Source organism: Protopterus annectens, chromosome 3.part0 (assembly GCF_019279795.1).
Source record: "Protopterus annectens isolate FY-2018-M chromosome 3.part0, PAN1.0, whole genome shotgun sequence".
NCBI lineage: Eukaryota > Metazoa > Chordata > Ceratodontiformes > Protopteridae > Protopterus > Protopterus annectens.
Genome location: NC_056731.1, coordinates 1,742,502,052 through 1,742,516,908, shown reverse-complemented (window position 1 = coordinate 1,742,516,908; position 14,857 = coordinate 1,742,502,052). Strand labels below are relative to the sequence as shown.

Sequence of the window (14,857 nt, the reverse complement as noted above, 5' to 3'; positions counted from 1 at the left end):
TTACCCAATAGAAAGAAAAAGCGATGTGGGCAAGTCTAATGGGCGGGGACATTCAAATTTTGTTTGAATTATTCGCGGGAAATCTGAGTTTCGCGGGAGGACCTTCGCGCGTAAACTATTACCCTTCATTCATTGTCAGCTTCCTGGAGCCATTTTTCAGCAGCAGAGAGAAGCTTAGTAATCTCTTTCAATCCATTGCATCTTCGAGCTTCTTTTAGTGATACGTTGCTCCAATCAGATGTAAAGTGATCTAAAGTGTCTTTATGAACGAGATCAGTGATCATTTATGCAGAAATATTAAGTGTTTTGACGAAAGCGACTCCCAAATCTAAGAGGGGAAGGGTAATTCGAATACTAAAATGAGAAGGGGAAACCAACCAGTCCCAGCTAAATTAACCTTGCCTGGGACTGGGGGTTCATCGATAAACAAACGTACAGCGTTTATTGGATTGCCTGACAATATCGCCTGTCTGAGTTCTGGTTTTCTCCACATTCTTGCCTCACCAACATGTGTTTCACAGACTGCTAGTAACAGTAATACCACGGTGTGTATTTCAGATTCGCCAGTTGGCAGTTTTGTATATTCAACTCCTCACGGACCATCTAGCAGATCTGTAGTAAGATCACCCATGGGACGGCATCCGGTAAATATTAGCTGTTGTTTTAAGTTTGTTTTCATCACCTCTAAAGTTTGCGATTTGTTGCATATGCAGTATGTTGTTGCAGTTATGTTTGATGCATTAGTATGGGTTAAGGCTTTTGGAAGCAATTGTAAGTGTGTTTATTAAAACTTTTTTAACTTGCTCTTAACTATTCATGGGAGGGAGTATGGGGGTCATGCCCTGTATGGTGAGAGGTCAGGCAGCAGCGCATTTCAGGGGGTGGTAGATAAAATCTAAGTCTTTTTATAATGTGCACTTTTGTCTTTGAGTATATTTCGTGTACATATGACTTTCCGTATGGTTATGCGGTTTTGCTTATTTTAAGATATCCCGTAGGCCTTGTTTTCGTGTATATTTTGGTTAAGGAGGAAGGGGCCTGCGTCAGTGTTCAGTTATGGCTAGCGTGGCGTAACTCGTTTTAATTTAGGGGTTTTCGTTTGAAACGCGACCCGTTGTTGCGTTGCTGTGAACTTTGCCCCGTGTAGAGCTCTCAGCTGTCGAGTGCCGGAAACTGTCGTGCCTCTTATGATCCTTGCGGGACTGACACGAAAGTGTTAGCAAGTTGGGTTCTCTTAGTTTACTCTCCATTATGGGCATCTGTGATAGTAAGAATAAGAAATAGTATATGTAAGTTCACTAGTAGGGCTAAGGTTCGTGGGAACAGTTGTTATGGTTGCTTTTGCTTTCCCAAGTATTATGTTGAATGTAAACGCTTATATTCTTGTCAAAGTCTTCTGTGTGTGGTACTATAGAATAATTTACCTTGTTGATAATGTTCCTTGGTGTATAGAAATGGTCGTTAATTTACTTGGGGGCAGTGATCTCTTTTCCCCATAGGAAGGGAGCATTGACAGATGTTTACAGTAAAAAATCCCAAAAGTCCATTATTTCTGGCTCCCAGGGTAGTGCACAGCAGTGGTTTTAGATCATACTTTGGTTATGTTTTAACATTTAAAATTTATTTTGAAAATTAAATTTGTATTTGGTAATGTTTTACTCCCGGGGTTCGGTTACAAGGAAATGGATGAGAAAATCTTGATAGGTTTTCCCTTTATGTTGAAAAGACTTGTATTTTAGTTTGTGATAAACTAATGGAAGTGGGGTTGTCTTAAAGCAGTTTTAAGACAAGGATCTGGAAACTCTGGATATCCTTTCTGCTGTTGGCTGGGGAAGTGGAGGATTGATTTTTTTTTTCACATAGGAAATGGGAGGGAGGGGGCTGTATCAAGGGTAATGAATGGCTTGCGCACACTAACTATCTTTAATGGGTTCTGGTACCAGATGTTAGGTTGTCTCCTTCAGTAGTTGGAGTTTGGGGGGCTCATTGCAGAATGTAGGTTGTTGGTGAGGTATTGTGGTAGTGAATTATTTTTGCCGTTTGTTATACTGGTTTGGTCTTTAGATCCTTTTTCAGCCATTACCCTAGCCACAAAGTTTGTGGGAGGAAACCATAATATACAGAGAGCTGTACAAATATGGCGAGAACATGCAAGTTGTCATGGTTAGGACTGAACCCTTGACCCTGCAGCTGTGTGGCAGAGTTGTTGCATTGTTGGTGATATGCAGGTAGTAATGTCCATGTTGTGAGTGATTTGGGAATCAACACAAATAAGGGTTCATGTGTAAGTACTAGGCTATCTGACCAAGGGCATTTATAAGCCTAGCCAGAATGTGTAGATTAGTTCCCTGTGCTTCTGTCCAGCAGAGCCATTAGTTCCCTGTGCCACTGTCCAGCAGAGCCACTGCAGTGATCCCCGGGGTAAATTTTCTGTTTCCCATCCACCCGTAAAGGTTTCTCTTGAAGAATATTAGTGAGGGGCTCTGCTTGATGCATATTGGAATCCTGTTCCCAAAGCATGTGGAGTCTCTAGGATAGGAATTTATCCCTCTAGCATGTCCTATTTATCGTTGTGGTGAGGTTTATATCCCTAGAGCATGTGGCTCTCCGGGATTTTTTTTTTTTAGGTGGAGCATGTCCATCAATTCTGGGTTGGACATGGCCTTGTATATCAGGCAGAGATCACCTCTGACTAAGCGATATGCAACCGAGTACAGCTGGAGTTTCTTGAGTCGGGCTGCATGGGGCATCTGTTTGAGGCCAGTAATCCTCTTGGTGAGGTACTTTTGTGGTTTTCCAGCTGTTGTAGGTGTCTTGTAAGGTACATCCCAAATGGGAGGTTGAGTGATGAGTAGAGCGGCACAATAACTTCTCATTCTAGATGCAGACCTCTTTGTGATTAGGTGGGCCACATAGAAGGATTTTCTACCACCTTGGTAATATGATTGTCAAAGGAGAGATTACTATCTACTTGGGTTCCCAGATCCCTTATTAAATTTTCTGTATTTAGAGGACTGCCACCTATGTGGTAGTTCGCGGGTACTTTGTTTTTTCCAAAGGGGATGACTATGCATTTTTTGGCATTTAGCTTGAGGCCATGATTTCGACACCAGGTATCCGTCTTAGTGAGACCCATTTGGAGGGTGTCTGTATGCAAACTTGGTCAGCCATAGTCCTCCTATGCTTGCCTGTACCTGTGAGAAGTATATACTGAACAGGAGGGGTCCTAGGACTGAGCCCTGGGGAGTGCCACTTGTAACCGGTTTAGAGTCTGATGTAGAGCCTGCAACTCTCACCATGTGGGTTCTATCCATGAGCCAGTTGGCAACCCATCTCGTGACATAGGGGTTTATGTTCAAGCTGGTGAACTTGTCTATAGTACTAGAATAGGGAATGGTGTCGAAAGCCTTTGCAAGGTCTAGGTAGGCTGTGTGGACCTCCTTTCCCTTGTCTAATGCCTTGGTAACAGTCTCAAAGAAGTCCACCAGGTTTAGGAGGCATGATCTGCCCTTAAAGCCAAACTGGGTAGGGTCCAAGATTTGGAGGTTCCCAGTGTCTGTTAATGAGTTCCGTGATGATGTTCCATAGCCTTGCAGAGCAGACTAATCGGGCTTATAGGGTGATAGTTCCCGGGGTCCGTTGGGGCTCCACCTTTGTGGATAACTGCTGCTGTGCACCACTCTGTGGGTATGTAGCCTGTAGAGAGGCTGAGTTTGAACAATGTGTTTGGGTGAGGGGTTAGTTCATTTTGGAGCTCTTGTAAGACAGCTTGGGACACCGTCCGGTCCCATTGAAGCTGTGTTTTTGGGTTTGGATAGAGCTGTTTTAACCTGTGCATTGGTGATTGATGGGACATTCTTCTGGTATGGTTATGGACCCTTTAGGGGGAGAAGTTTGCACTAAACCTGTCTGTCAGAATGTTGGCAATATCAGTCGGTTCAGTTTATTTTGTGCCATTCTGCACTAACTCAGTGCAGATCTGAAAGTTTTCACTTAGGTTCTTGACATAGCTAAAGAACGCTTTGTGGTTATCTTTGGAGTCATTGGTAATTTTTCTTTCGAAGCTAGCCTTGGATGATTTAATGAGGGATCGTAGTTTCTTGCTGATACTGATCAGAGATGTCTTTCCTTCTTGGGATTTTACTTTTTTCTGTACTAGTGTCCTCCTCCTGTTGTATAGCTTGTTTATGGCAGGGGTCCACCAGACTGGTTTCCTTTTCTTGGTGGAGTGAGTCTTGGTTTTACTTGGGCTAGCACAATCCATGCATTCCTGCAGATGCACATAGAGTGCCTTTGTAAAGATTTCAGCAGCTTGGACAGCATTGTCCTTTGGCATGGGGGCTGTGAACCTTTCCGACTCCGTCTTAAGTAACGTGAAGTTTGCTTTTGAAAAGTTTTTCATGGTGGTTTCCTTGATTGGGGATGGGGGCGGAATGTGGATATCCAGAGTGTTTAGTCTATGGTCTGATCTAACCAGTGAGGGGTTGACCTCCAGTGTGGAACACTGGTCGCCCATGTTGATGACCAGGTCCAGTATGTTCCCTCTGGTGGGGGTGTTGACCAATTGATCCAGGGCGTTCAAGTTTATAAATTCTAGGAAGCGTTGGGCAAGGGAGTTAGGGTGTTTGGTAAGACCTTCATATTTCCCAGCGTCTCCAGAAATGCGGAATGGGGGTCCTGGGCCATGGTGTGTGATCTGTAGCAAGCTGCAATTTGGATTGCAGTTTTGCCCGTTGTTAGTTGCACGTGAATGATCTCTGATGCATTGTGCTGCGCCACTAACCTGGAGGTGTGGGTATCCTTGATGAATATGGATACACCCCCACCTTTTGTGTTTCTGTCCTGGTTCTGTGGTCGAAAGGTATGTACGAGTTATAAGCCTAGTAGTGCTGAGGTGCTGTCAGGAGCCTTAAACCAGGTTTCTGTTACTGCACAGATGTCTATGTTCTCCATACTGAGGGGTGCCTTGAGTGTGGAGGAAGATTTTCCCATTTCCTACCACCCCAATGTCTATAGAATGACCAGCCCAAGGGTGCCATCAGACTGTTCTACTTCGAAACCGCTGATCTCACAAGTCTAACGCGCATATTTTCCAGTGGTGTATTCAGGACTCCTATGGAGGCAGAACTTTTTTTTTCCTTCCTGAGAGAAATCGTGGTCCCTCAAAGGCCATTGAAATAAAATACGCTGCCTAACAAGTTCTGTCTTGATTTATGGCAGCCAATGTTACCCTGATACATGTGCATGTAACCGTTGCAGTGGGCTTTAAGTTATTGCGAAGCCAACATAAGCAACCACTGTCTGTCAATTACTGATTTTAGTTCTGTGTCCCAGAAGACCATCAGCTTCTTTCCCATGCTGTCTGTTATACCCCTTATGTCACCTAACAGGAGGGAAGGGTAGTGGGAAATGCATTTTCAAACAGTCTTCCTTGCTTTAGCCATCATATAATAGCCAGGCAGAGGAGTACAAAAGAGAGGTGACGGCAGCCAGTGTTATGTAAGCTGGTTTCTGTTTTTTTGGGCCTTTCCTGTGTTTCTCTTATCTATGGGATAGGACTGGCCTTTTGAAGTGGCCACACCTCCTTAGCCCGCCCACACATAGATCAGGTAGTCTGTCCTTTGCCTGAGCCACTAATTGAACTTGGGTTGTCTGGGCCATCCTGAAGTCTTTGTCCCTCTATGCAACCTAGCTTGCCATTGTCCCACAGAATTACCAAAGCTTGCTGGTGCACGCAGTGCTTTTAGTGGAGTTTTCGTCGTCAGTCTATTCTTGAGACACTTTTTTTTTTTTTTTTTCTTCATGACGCCCATGAAAACCCTATGCACTATAATAGTCGTAATAGTACAGACTATGTAATCAGTAAAATGAGCTGTTCACTTATAAAACATTTGAACTATTCTGTTTTGATTGCAGTACAGTGGATAGTGTTGTCACCTTGTGGCACGAGGTTGTCCTGTCTGATTCCCATTTGGGGTGTCTTCTATGTGGAGTCTACATGTCCTTCCTCTATTTGTGTAGTTTTTTTCCCAGGTGATGTGGTTTCCTCCCACATTTCCAAATCGTCTAGTAGGTGGACTAGGTACTCTAAACTGGCCATAGGTGTAGTTGCGCTTGCGAGTGAGTGATGGAGAAGATTTAAAATAACTGAGACAGGGCTTAGCCACCCAGTATTGTGAACCTTGGCTCAAAATAATTCACTGTTGAAATGACACCCTGACCCCATGTGGAAAGGTTGTGTGTGGATACGTGGAAGAAGCTGCGCATGTTTGTTGGAGGGGGGTATTTCTAAACAATTTGGACTATACAGAGGTGAGGTCTGAAAGGTGTATTTGCTGCAAATTTAGCCACTTTATTGCACCATTGTTCAGGTTTTGATTTTTTTTTTGTGATGCCTGCAAGTTAGTAAGGGTGGGACCACTGTAAAGTAGGCGGGGGAGAGTAGTAGTAGTGGCGGCAAGTGTAGTTTTAGTTGCATTAGTGAGAGAGTTTTTGGCTTATGTGGATCAAATTTAAGTTCACCATACTTAATAATTTGCTATGAGAAGCGACTTCCAGCATTTTTATTGAGAGTATTTTGAATTTAGCATCTAATGAGGGATATTTTTTAGCATGAGTTGAGTTACAAAGTTATGTTTCAGTGGCTGGTACAGCTTAATGAGTTTTTTTGAGATGCTTGTCAAATGTGCATGTGAGTGTGTGGTCATTTGTGTCTTACATTAAAGTGACCTGTTGTGTGGCTTTGTGGAGGGTGTTTGGGGGGGGCAGGTTAGAACCTTATAGGTTCATAGGTTCATACTAGGCTATCTGCCCTAGGGCATTTATAAGCCTAGCCAGAGTTGTGTGGCTTTCACCACCCCTTAGGTTGAAGAATGCTATACCCATTAGTTTGCCGTGCCTCTGTCCAGCAAGTGATACAGAGATGATCCCCTGGGTAAACCTACGATCTCACATCCACTGGTCAAGATTCCTCTTGAACAGAGCCAGCGAGGTGCTCTGTCTCACATGGACCGGGATTCTGTTCCACAGCATAGGGAGTCTCTGGGTGATGAATCTGTCCCTCCAGCACGTCCTATTTATATCCGTGTTGAGGTTTAAGTCTCTTGCTCTGGTGGATTTGGATTTTTTGAGGTGGAGCATGTCCATTAATTCCGGGTTGGACATGGCCTTGTATGTCAGGCACAGATCACCTCTGAGCAGACGGTATGCGACTGAATAGAGCTGGAGTTTCTTCAGTCGGGCATCGTATGACATATGTTTGAGCCCCTTTATCCTTTTGGTGAGGAACTTTTGGGGTCTTTCCAACTGCTGCAGGTGTCTGGTAAGGTACATTCCGAATGGGGCGTTGTACTCGATCATTGGTCTGATAAGTGAAGAGTACAGGGGTACAATGACTTCTGGATGTGAATCCCTTCATGATCAGGTGGGCAATGTAGAAAGGTCTTCCTAACCACTTTGGCAATGTGAGTGTCAAAGGAGAGGTTACTGTGAACTTGGGTCCCCAGGTCCCTGATGACTTCCGTGTTTAATGGATTACCACCTATGTGGTAATTGGGGGTTACCTTGTTTTTCCCAAAGGGTATGACTATACATTTTTTGGCATTTAGCTTAAGGCCATGGCTCTGGCACCAGTTATCCATTTCTATGAGACCTTCCTGGAGGATGTCTGTGTCGTCTGGAGTGTCAATTATGGTGACCAGTTTGCAGTCATCTGCAAATTTTGTCAGCCACAATCCCCCTATGTTTGCCTGCACTTCAGAAAAATAAATGCCGAACAAGAGGGGGCCCAGGACTGAGCCCTGTGGGACACTGCTCGTGACCGGCCTAGAGTCTGACATGGCACCAGCAACTCTAACCCTGTGTGTTCTGTCCTTGAGCCAGTTTGCAACCCATCTTGTGACATATGGGTTTACATCTAAGCTGGTGAGCTTTTCTATGATGCCCGAGTGGGGTATTGTCGAACGCTTTTGCTAGGTCAAGGTAGGCTGTGTGAACTGCCTTACCCTCATCAATGGCCTTGGTGACTGTTTCGAAAAAGTCGACCAAGTTCAAGAGGCGGGATCTGCCCTTGACAAAGCCAAATTGGGTAGGATCCAATGTCTGTAGGTCCCCAATGTCTTTATTTATGAGTTCCATTATGATCCTCTCCATAGCGTTGCAGACAAGGCTCGTCAAGCTTATGGGGCGGTAATTTCCAGGGTCCGTAGAAGCACCGCCTTTGTGGAGTGGGACCACAGTTGCCGTACGCCATTCTTTGGGTACGTATCCTGTAGTAAGGCTAAGATTAAACAGCAGCCTTATGTGTGGGTTTAGTTCCTCATTGAGTTCGTGTAGCACACAGCCGGGGACACCGTCCGGTCCCATTGATGCTGTGTTTTTTGTTTTAGAGAGAGCAGCTCTCACCTGGGCATCTGAGATGTTTGGGAGGCTAGACTCTGGTGGGATAGATATTTTTCCTTTTGGGGAGGGAGAAATTTGCACTGAACCTGTCTGCCAGTATGTTGGCAATGTCTGTGGGTTCAGTGATTTTTTTTTTATCATTTTGGACTAATTCTGAGCATATCTGGGAGTTTCCACCCAGGTTTCTAACATAGCTAAAGAAGGCTTTATGATTGTCTTTTGTGTCATTAGCGATTTTTCTCTCAAAGTTGGCCTTGGATGATTTTATGAGCGATCGTAGTTTTTTGCTAGTATTGATCAGAGATGCCTTCCCATTTAGGGATTTTGCTCTGTCATGTAGTAGCTTTCTCCTCTTGTTGTAGAGTTTGTTTATGGCTGCAGCCCACCAGACCGGGCGCCTGCCTTTGGTGGAAAGGGTCTTGATTTTATTAGGGATTGCTTGATCCATACATTCCTGGAGGTGCTCGTAGAAGGCATTTGTAAGGGTTTCAGCAGCGTAGGTTGTGGTTTCCACTGGCTCGGGGTCATTGAAGGATACCACTCCAGTCTTAAGAAGTGTGAAGTTTGCTTTTGAGAAGTTCTTCACTGTGGTCTTTTTTGCTGGGGGTGGGGGTGGGATTTGGATCTCCAGTGAGATTAATTTATGGTCTGATCTCAACAATGAGGGATATACTTCCGGTGTGGAGCATTTTGTCCCCATGTTTGTGATGATCAGGTCTAGTATATTTTCACCTCTTGTGGGAATGGGGCTTGAGTAATGTTCCCAGTCTATGTTTGGGTAGTTGAAGTCACCCAATATGATGGTGTTTGGAGAGACATTCATACTCTCCAGTGTCTTCAGGAAGGCTGTGTGGGTTTCCTGAGTTTGAGAAGGTGGTCTGTAGCATGTTACAAACTGTAAGGCAGTTTTACCTATGGTTAATTGCACCTGGATGGTCTCCGATGCTTCGTGCATTGCCACTAATCTGGTGGTGTGGGTATCCTTTATGAATATGGATACTCCCCCTCCTTTTGTGGTTCGGTCCGGATTTTGGGGCCGGAACGCATGATATGAGGTATTACCTGATAGTGCTGGGGTGCTCTCAGGAGCCTTGAACCAGGTTTCAGTCACAGCACAGACATCGATGTTCTCCATACTGAGGAGGGCTTCGAGGGCGTGCTGAGGTTTAGACTTCTGGCATTGAGCAGTATTACCCTTAGTTTTTCTTCATTTTTGTTTTCTAGGGCGGTAGGTTTATCATTTGAGCCTTGCCTAAAAAAGGCACTATGGGGGTGGCAAGAGCCTTTGCCAATATCCGGAAGCCCAGGGGTGACAGGTGCAAGCCGTCCCTTGCAAAGCAGCGTGGCTTGTCAAGCATGTCATCCCATGCAGACAGACATTGGATCCCCTTAGAATGACACCAGTAATTAAGCCAATTATTAAAGCTGATCATTTTGTCTCTGTATTGTGGCATCATTCTTGGTGAGGGTAGGATACTCCTCAGGGTCAGGGTCATACCGGCCTGGGCTACATAATCTGAGAGCTCCTCTGTCTCTCTTCATGTAGTCCAGGGAGGTACGTCTCAGGTCGTTCACACCGGCATGGACAATGAATGAGTCATACTTGTACTTGCTGTGGAGTGACCTGAGTGCTTGTGTTATGTGGCGGATTCTAGCGCCTGACAGGCAGCTTACTGTGATCTTTTCCTTGTTCAGTCTGGTGAGTGGGACGTTAGTGTGTCTGACTATGGAGTCACCTATAACAAGTGTGTCTGGCACTGTGTTTGGCCTTAAGGGCTGTGACTGTTTAGCACACTGACTTTGAGAACTATGTGTTGCATGTCTTATGTCTTGAGGTGGCAGTTGCTTGGGTGTCTGCTTTGGAGGCCTCTGTAGTTTTGGTAGATTTTTGATCAGTGCCTCCGAGTATGTCTTTGTGTGTTTATGTGTTTGTTTTGCAGTTGTGATAGTTCTATGTGAAACTGGGTTTGTGGTGTGCGTGGTTTCCTTCTCCTCCTGTCTGGTCTTGCCAGTCCTGAGTTGAGAGAGCTCAGCCTCCAGTTTGGCTATATAGTTGCATCTCTCACATGTATTTGTGTTTTGTGGGAGAAGGAGTGGGTTGTCTGTGTACATGAGGCAATTGTAACATTGCCTCAAGATGCCCAGATTCACCAGCTGAACAGGAGAGGACACTAGCAACTGACCCTTCGACATGCTAGAAAAAGTTTGCTGTGTAACTGAGTCAGAAGGGACCTATAGGGAAATGGGTACTCAAGGGGATTCTAGGCTAATGTAGTACTTTGTTTAGTATACAAGTACTTTACCTATATAAAAATGCTTTAGGAAGTGTCTACATCACTTGGGAGTTAATGGCTCCCAGCTTGCAGTCATCTGTGAACTTGATCAGCCAGAGTCCCTCTGTGTTGGCCTGGACTACTGAGAAGTAGATGCCAAACCGTAGAGTACCCAGGACCATTCCCTGTAGGACTCCACTTTTGACTGGTTAGCAATGGGGCAAAATTTCCCATGGTCTGTATTCGCTCACTCTTTTATGGAGAGGGATGACTGTAGCAGTACGCCATTCGGTAGGGAGGGATGACTGTAGCAGTGCGCCATTTGGTAGGGACAAAGCCTGAGGTGAGACTGTGTTTGAACAGGGCACACAGATGTGACACCAGTTCACTAGGGCACACAGATGTGACACCAGTTCACTTTGTAGTTCATGTAGAGCACAGCCAGGGATATTGTCTGGTCCCATGGAAGCTGTATTCATGGCCTTGGACAATGCAGCTTTAACCTATACTGCAGCAATGCTGGGTGCCTGGCATTCCTCCGGTATTGTGGTTGGTCCTTTGGGGGGAGGGGTGAAGATGGCACTGAATTTGTCGGCCAGTATGGTGGCAGTTATCTGTTGGCTCTGTATAGTAGCCACCATTGTGCAGTAACTCAGAGCAAACCTGGTTATTGCCATGAAGATTCCTGATATAACTGTATAGAAGGCTTTGTGGTTGTTTTTAGTGTCTGTCACAATTTTGGCTTCATACCTGTCTTTAGAGGTTTTTATGAGGGATCTGAACTTCTTGTTGGGGCTAATAAGTTTTTTCCAGTCTTGGGACTTCACCTTTTTCTGCAACAGTTTCTTCCTTCTGTTGTAGAGTTTATTAATGGCAGGGGACCACCAAATTGGCTTCTTCTTCTTCGTCTTCTTTTTGGAGGAGAGCATCTTGCTTCTGTTGGGTATGGTTAGTTCCATCCATTTATGGACATGTTTGTACAGTGCATTGGTGTATGACTTGGCAGTCCTGCATCTATTTATCTAGGCTGCTTTTATTCCAGTACTGTATACATACCTGAAATGTGCTTGTACTTTATAAAACTTTCGTTTCCTCACTTTGGTATCAAAGGAAGGGAAAGACAGACCACTTTTTAAGCTTAACATCTCACATAAGTTGCAGAGGAATTTGTCTACACTTGAATGTCATACCACAGACGCAGAGAAATTTGTAGTCGGGAGCTCAGGCTGCTGTAAACAAGACAGAGGTGTGAAACTGGTTTTCATTTTCTTTATTGCAGAGAGGAAGATAAGTTACACTGATTCACACATGCTGCCAATGTAGCCATGGCTTTCATAGCAAGACAGAGCAGTTGGATCAGTTAATGGTTCAAAGACAGTTGTTCGCCTCCTCTGACAAATTTACATAGGCAGCATCACAGTATTGAAACGTTTGTTTATACTACTATACCTTTTAAGATGACTTAATTGTAGTATCAAAGATGTCTGTGACTTTTAGAGAAAGTCTGAAAATACTTTTTGTAATTCTTGTAAAGTGTCCATATATTTACCAAAGTGTGGGGGGGGGGGTCTGTCAATTCATCTTGGACTACAAAAAGATACTTTGAACAAAGGCCTGCAATTGAGCAACTGTTTTGGTTGCAGCTGTATAATTCTTTGGTATATTGTATAACAAGCCCTGAGACGCACTCAAAATGAGGACCATTCAAGAAATTAAAGAAGCAGTCATGTTACAAACTGTATAGAAGATGTGTGACGGGCACTAATTCCATTGTATGCCAATGGAATGGGAATACACCACTACATCCTTATGTCTGGCATGACTCTTACAAAGTAGACTTGAAATGGATTATGGGAAAGAGAAGTGCTTGAAGAAAAATAAGATCACATTGATATGTCAAGCCCCAAGTCATTTTGTAGAAAGCAAGTTTTTAATAAGCGGTCAGTGATTTTTGAGATGTTAAAGTAACTCGAAACAGTGAAAAAAAATCTTTTTTTTTTTTTTTTTAGTTCTAAGGCTGAGTTTCCTTTAAACTTTTTCACTTAAAGTGAATCCAAAGCTTTCGGGTGGAAAGCTTAAGCAGTGTTGTATTGTGAAGTGCATGTCAAGTTCAGTTTTGCTGCATATTGCAGCAAATGACAGGTTGTGCCGGCTTTGGGTGCATTGTTTTTACAACAGCTTCTGCTCTCATGTCTTACGAGACGCACTAGACATGCCCAGAATGGCTTTCTGAAGGTATCTTGTGCTGACGTGTTTCTAGTTGTTGTGTTGGTAATTTAAAATTTTAGTTTTGCAGCATTTGTACTGATCTGTGCAAACCACAGTTTGGGGCTAACCACCTAGGGCCATCACTATGTTGGGAATATTAACTTTGCCAGTACATTTTACATGCTTCTGATTGGCTGATGCAATAAATGCCTGGTTAAAAACAGCAATTTCTAACAAAAGCAGGTGACTGCAGAGCTTGGCAGTTCTTCACAAAAAATCAGCTGTGTTGAAAGATAATGAAGTGCTGTGTCACTTGCAGCAGAAGCCACCACTGCCTTGTGAAGAGCCTTCCTGGGCTTGATAGGGCGTTGACTGTGGTCAGAGAGGTTCAGTAGATTTGAGGTGGTAATGGCTACAGTTTAAGATCAGATTTTCTAGGACAGTTAATTGCCTTGTCATTTGATGTGCACAAGCTGAGTGATAACCCTGTTCCTTGCATGCAGTTTTTGTAAAATGTTTGCAGAGATGTTTAGCGTTACAGGGTTTCCTAGTTTTGGCAGTCTTTCCCAATAGTGTGATGTGCAGTTCATTTGAATCGACAACTTTTTAGTGCAAGTCAACACCCTCGTCATGTAAAGAGTTGTCTCCATTATTTACCTGGCTTGACGGCTACTGTAACAGCCTGATCATTTGCTTATGCTTATCAGTTTTTGCTGCTGTTGAGTAACCTAGTCGACATGGTTGACTAAACCACACTTAAGGTCTATTAAATTTTTCTCTAGCCTTTTAAATGTTTTTATTGCAGCTTACTTTTGAGGGTGTGTGTGTGTGTGTGTGTGTGTGTGTGTGTGTGTGTGTGTGTGTGTGTACCCTTAATAAATGGTCTGTGGTTGTCTTTGGTATTTTATATCTGCTCTTGGATGCAATTGACCTAAAAGGAACACATGCTCTTAAACTAATTGGATTGAGTAGAAAACGTGACACTTTCCTGTATGACCTGGCAGGGGTGCATTTAATGTAGGGCTGCACACTGATTCATTTCTATGTGTCTATAGCGCAGTGGGGTAGTAGCTGTTTAACGCTGCACCCCACCCATTCATCCCAGAGTGTACGGTGTTTATTTTATGCTGTACAAAAAATTGTAATTCATATTTTCGCTGGTTGGTTCTGCTGTAGTAATGCAAATATTTCCTAAATTGCATCCCAAACCAGATGGAGCTGTCTCAATACCATGACCAGGCTGTGTTGAAGAATGTGTGCACATGGCACTTTTGGCATGCATATACGCACCCACGTTATCTGGTTCAGTGTTTCCAGGTAATTGGACTATTTTTCTGCAGTAGCTATAAAAAGTCCTGTGACATCACTGGAACTAAAAACGAAGCACCAGAATGTGATATCCAGGATAGGACAAAACTAAAATAAATGGAAAAACTATGGAGGCTAGCAATGATGTGGACTAGATGCTAATAACACACAAGTTTAAATAGAAGATGAAGCATTTTCGCCCTTTTATCATGGAAGAAAGCACCACTTCACATCTTTGAGTCTGTGTATGATGGCAAAACCCTTAGTATAAAGCTTTGAGGGGAAACCTTAGTATTGTGGTCCTCAGTTGAACCACTCCTTCCTACAGGAGTGCCCAAGAGTAGGGAAGGGTTCCCAAAGGTTTTAGAATTTGGAACCTTCTTAATAGTCTCAAACCAAATTTTACATGGTGAATTTTCGCTACCTGTTTGACCTATTGTGAGATTGTGGGGCTTCTAAGGGCGACTATTGTAATATTTAAAGATTGTACAGAGGAGTTAGGGGGTTGAATGTCAGCATTCGTAACTTACTGTTTGATTCTCGCAAAGTGGGTTGCAACAATATTTTCAAGAAATTGGGCACCATTTGCAAAGATTCAAAATGTTGCATGGTGCAGAGATGAGCACCTAGCAAACAAATGTGTTGAAAATAGCATATCCTATTTATGT

At 43.7% G+C, this 14,857-nt stretch overlaps 1 protein-coding gene across 1 annotated transcript in view; it reads left to right on the top strand.

Moving 5' to 3' along the window:
• Positions 1-65: 65 nt before the first annotated feature.
• The window catches only part of E2F3 (E2F transcription factor 3), a 793,515-nt gene continuing 778,723 nt past the window's right edge, over positions 66-14,857 (top strand). Inside the window, exon 1 of the mRNA XM_044065766.1 lies at positions 66-644. Coding sequence (XP_043921701.1) covers positions 360-644 — 285 coding nt within the window. The 5' untranslated portion in view covers positions 66-359. The remainder of the gene's footprint in view (positions 645-14,857) is intronic.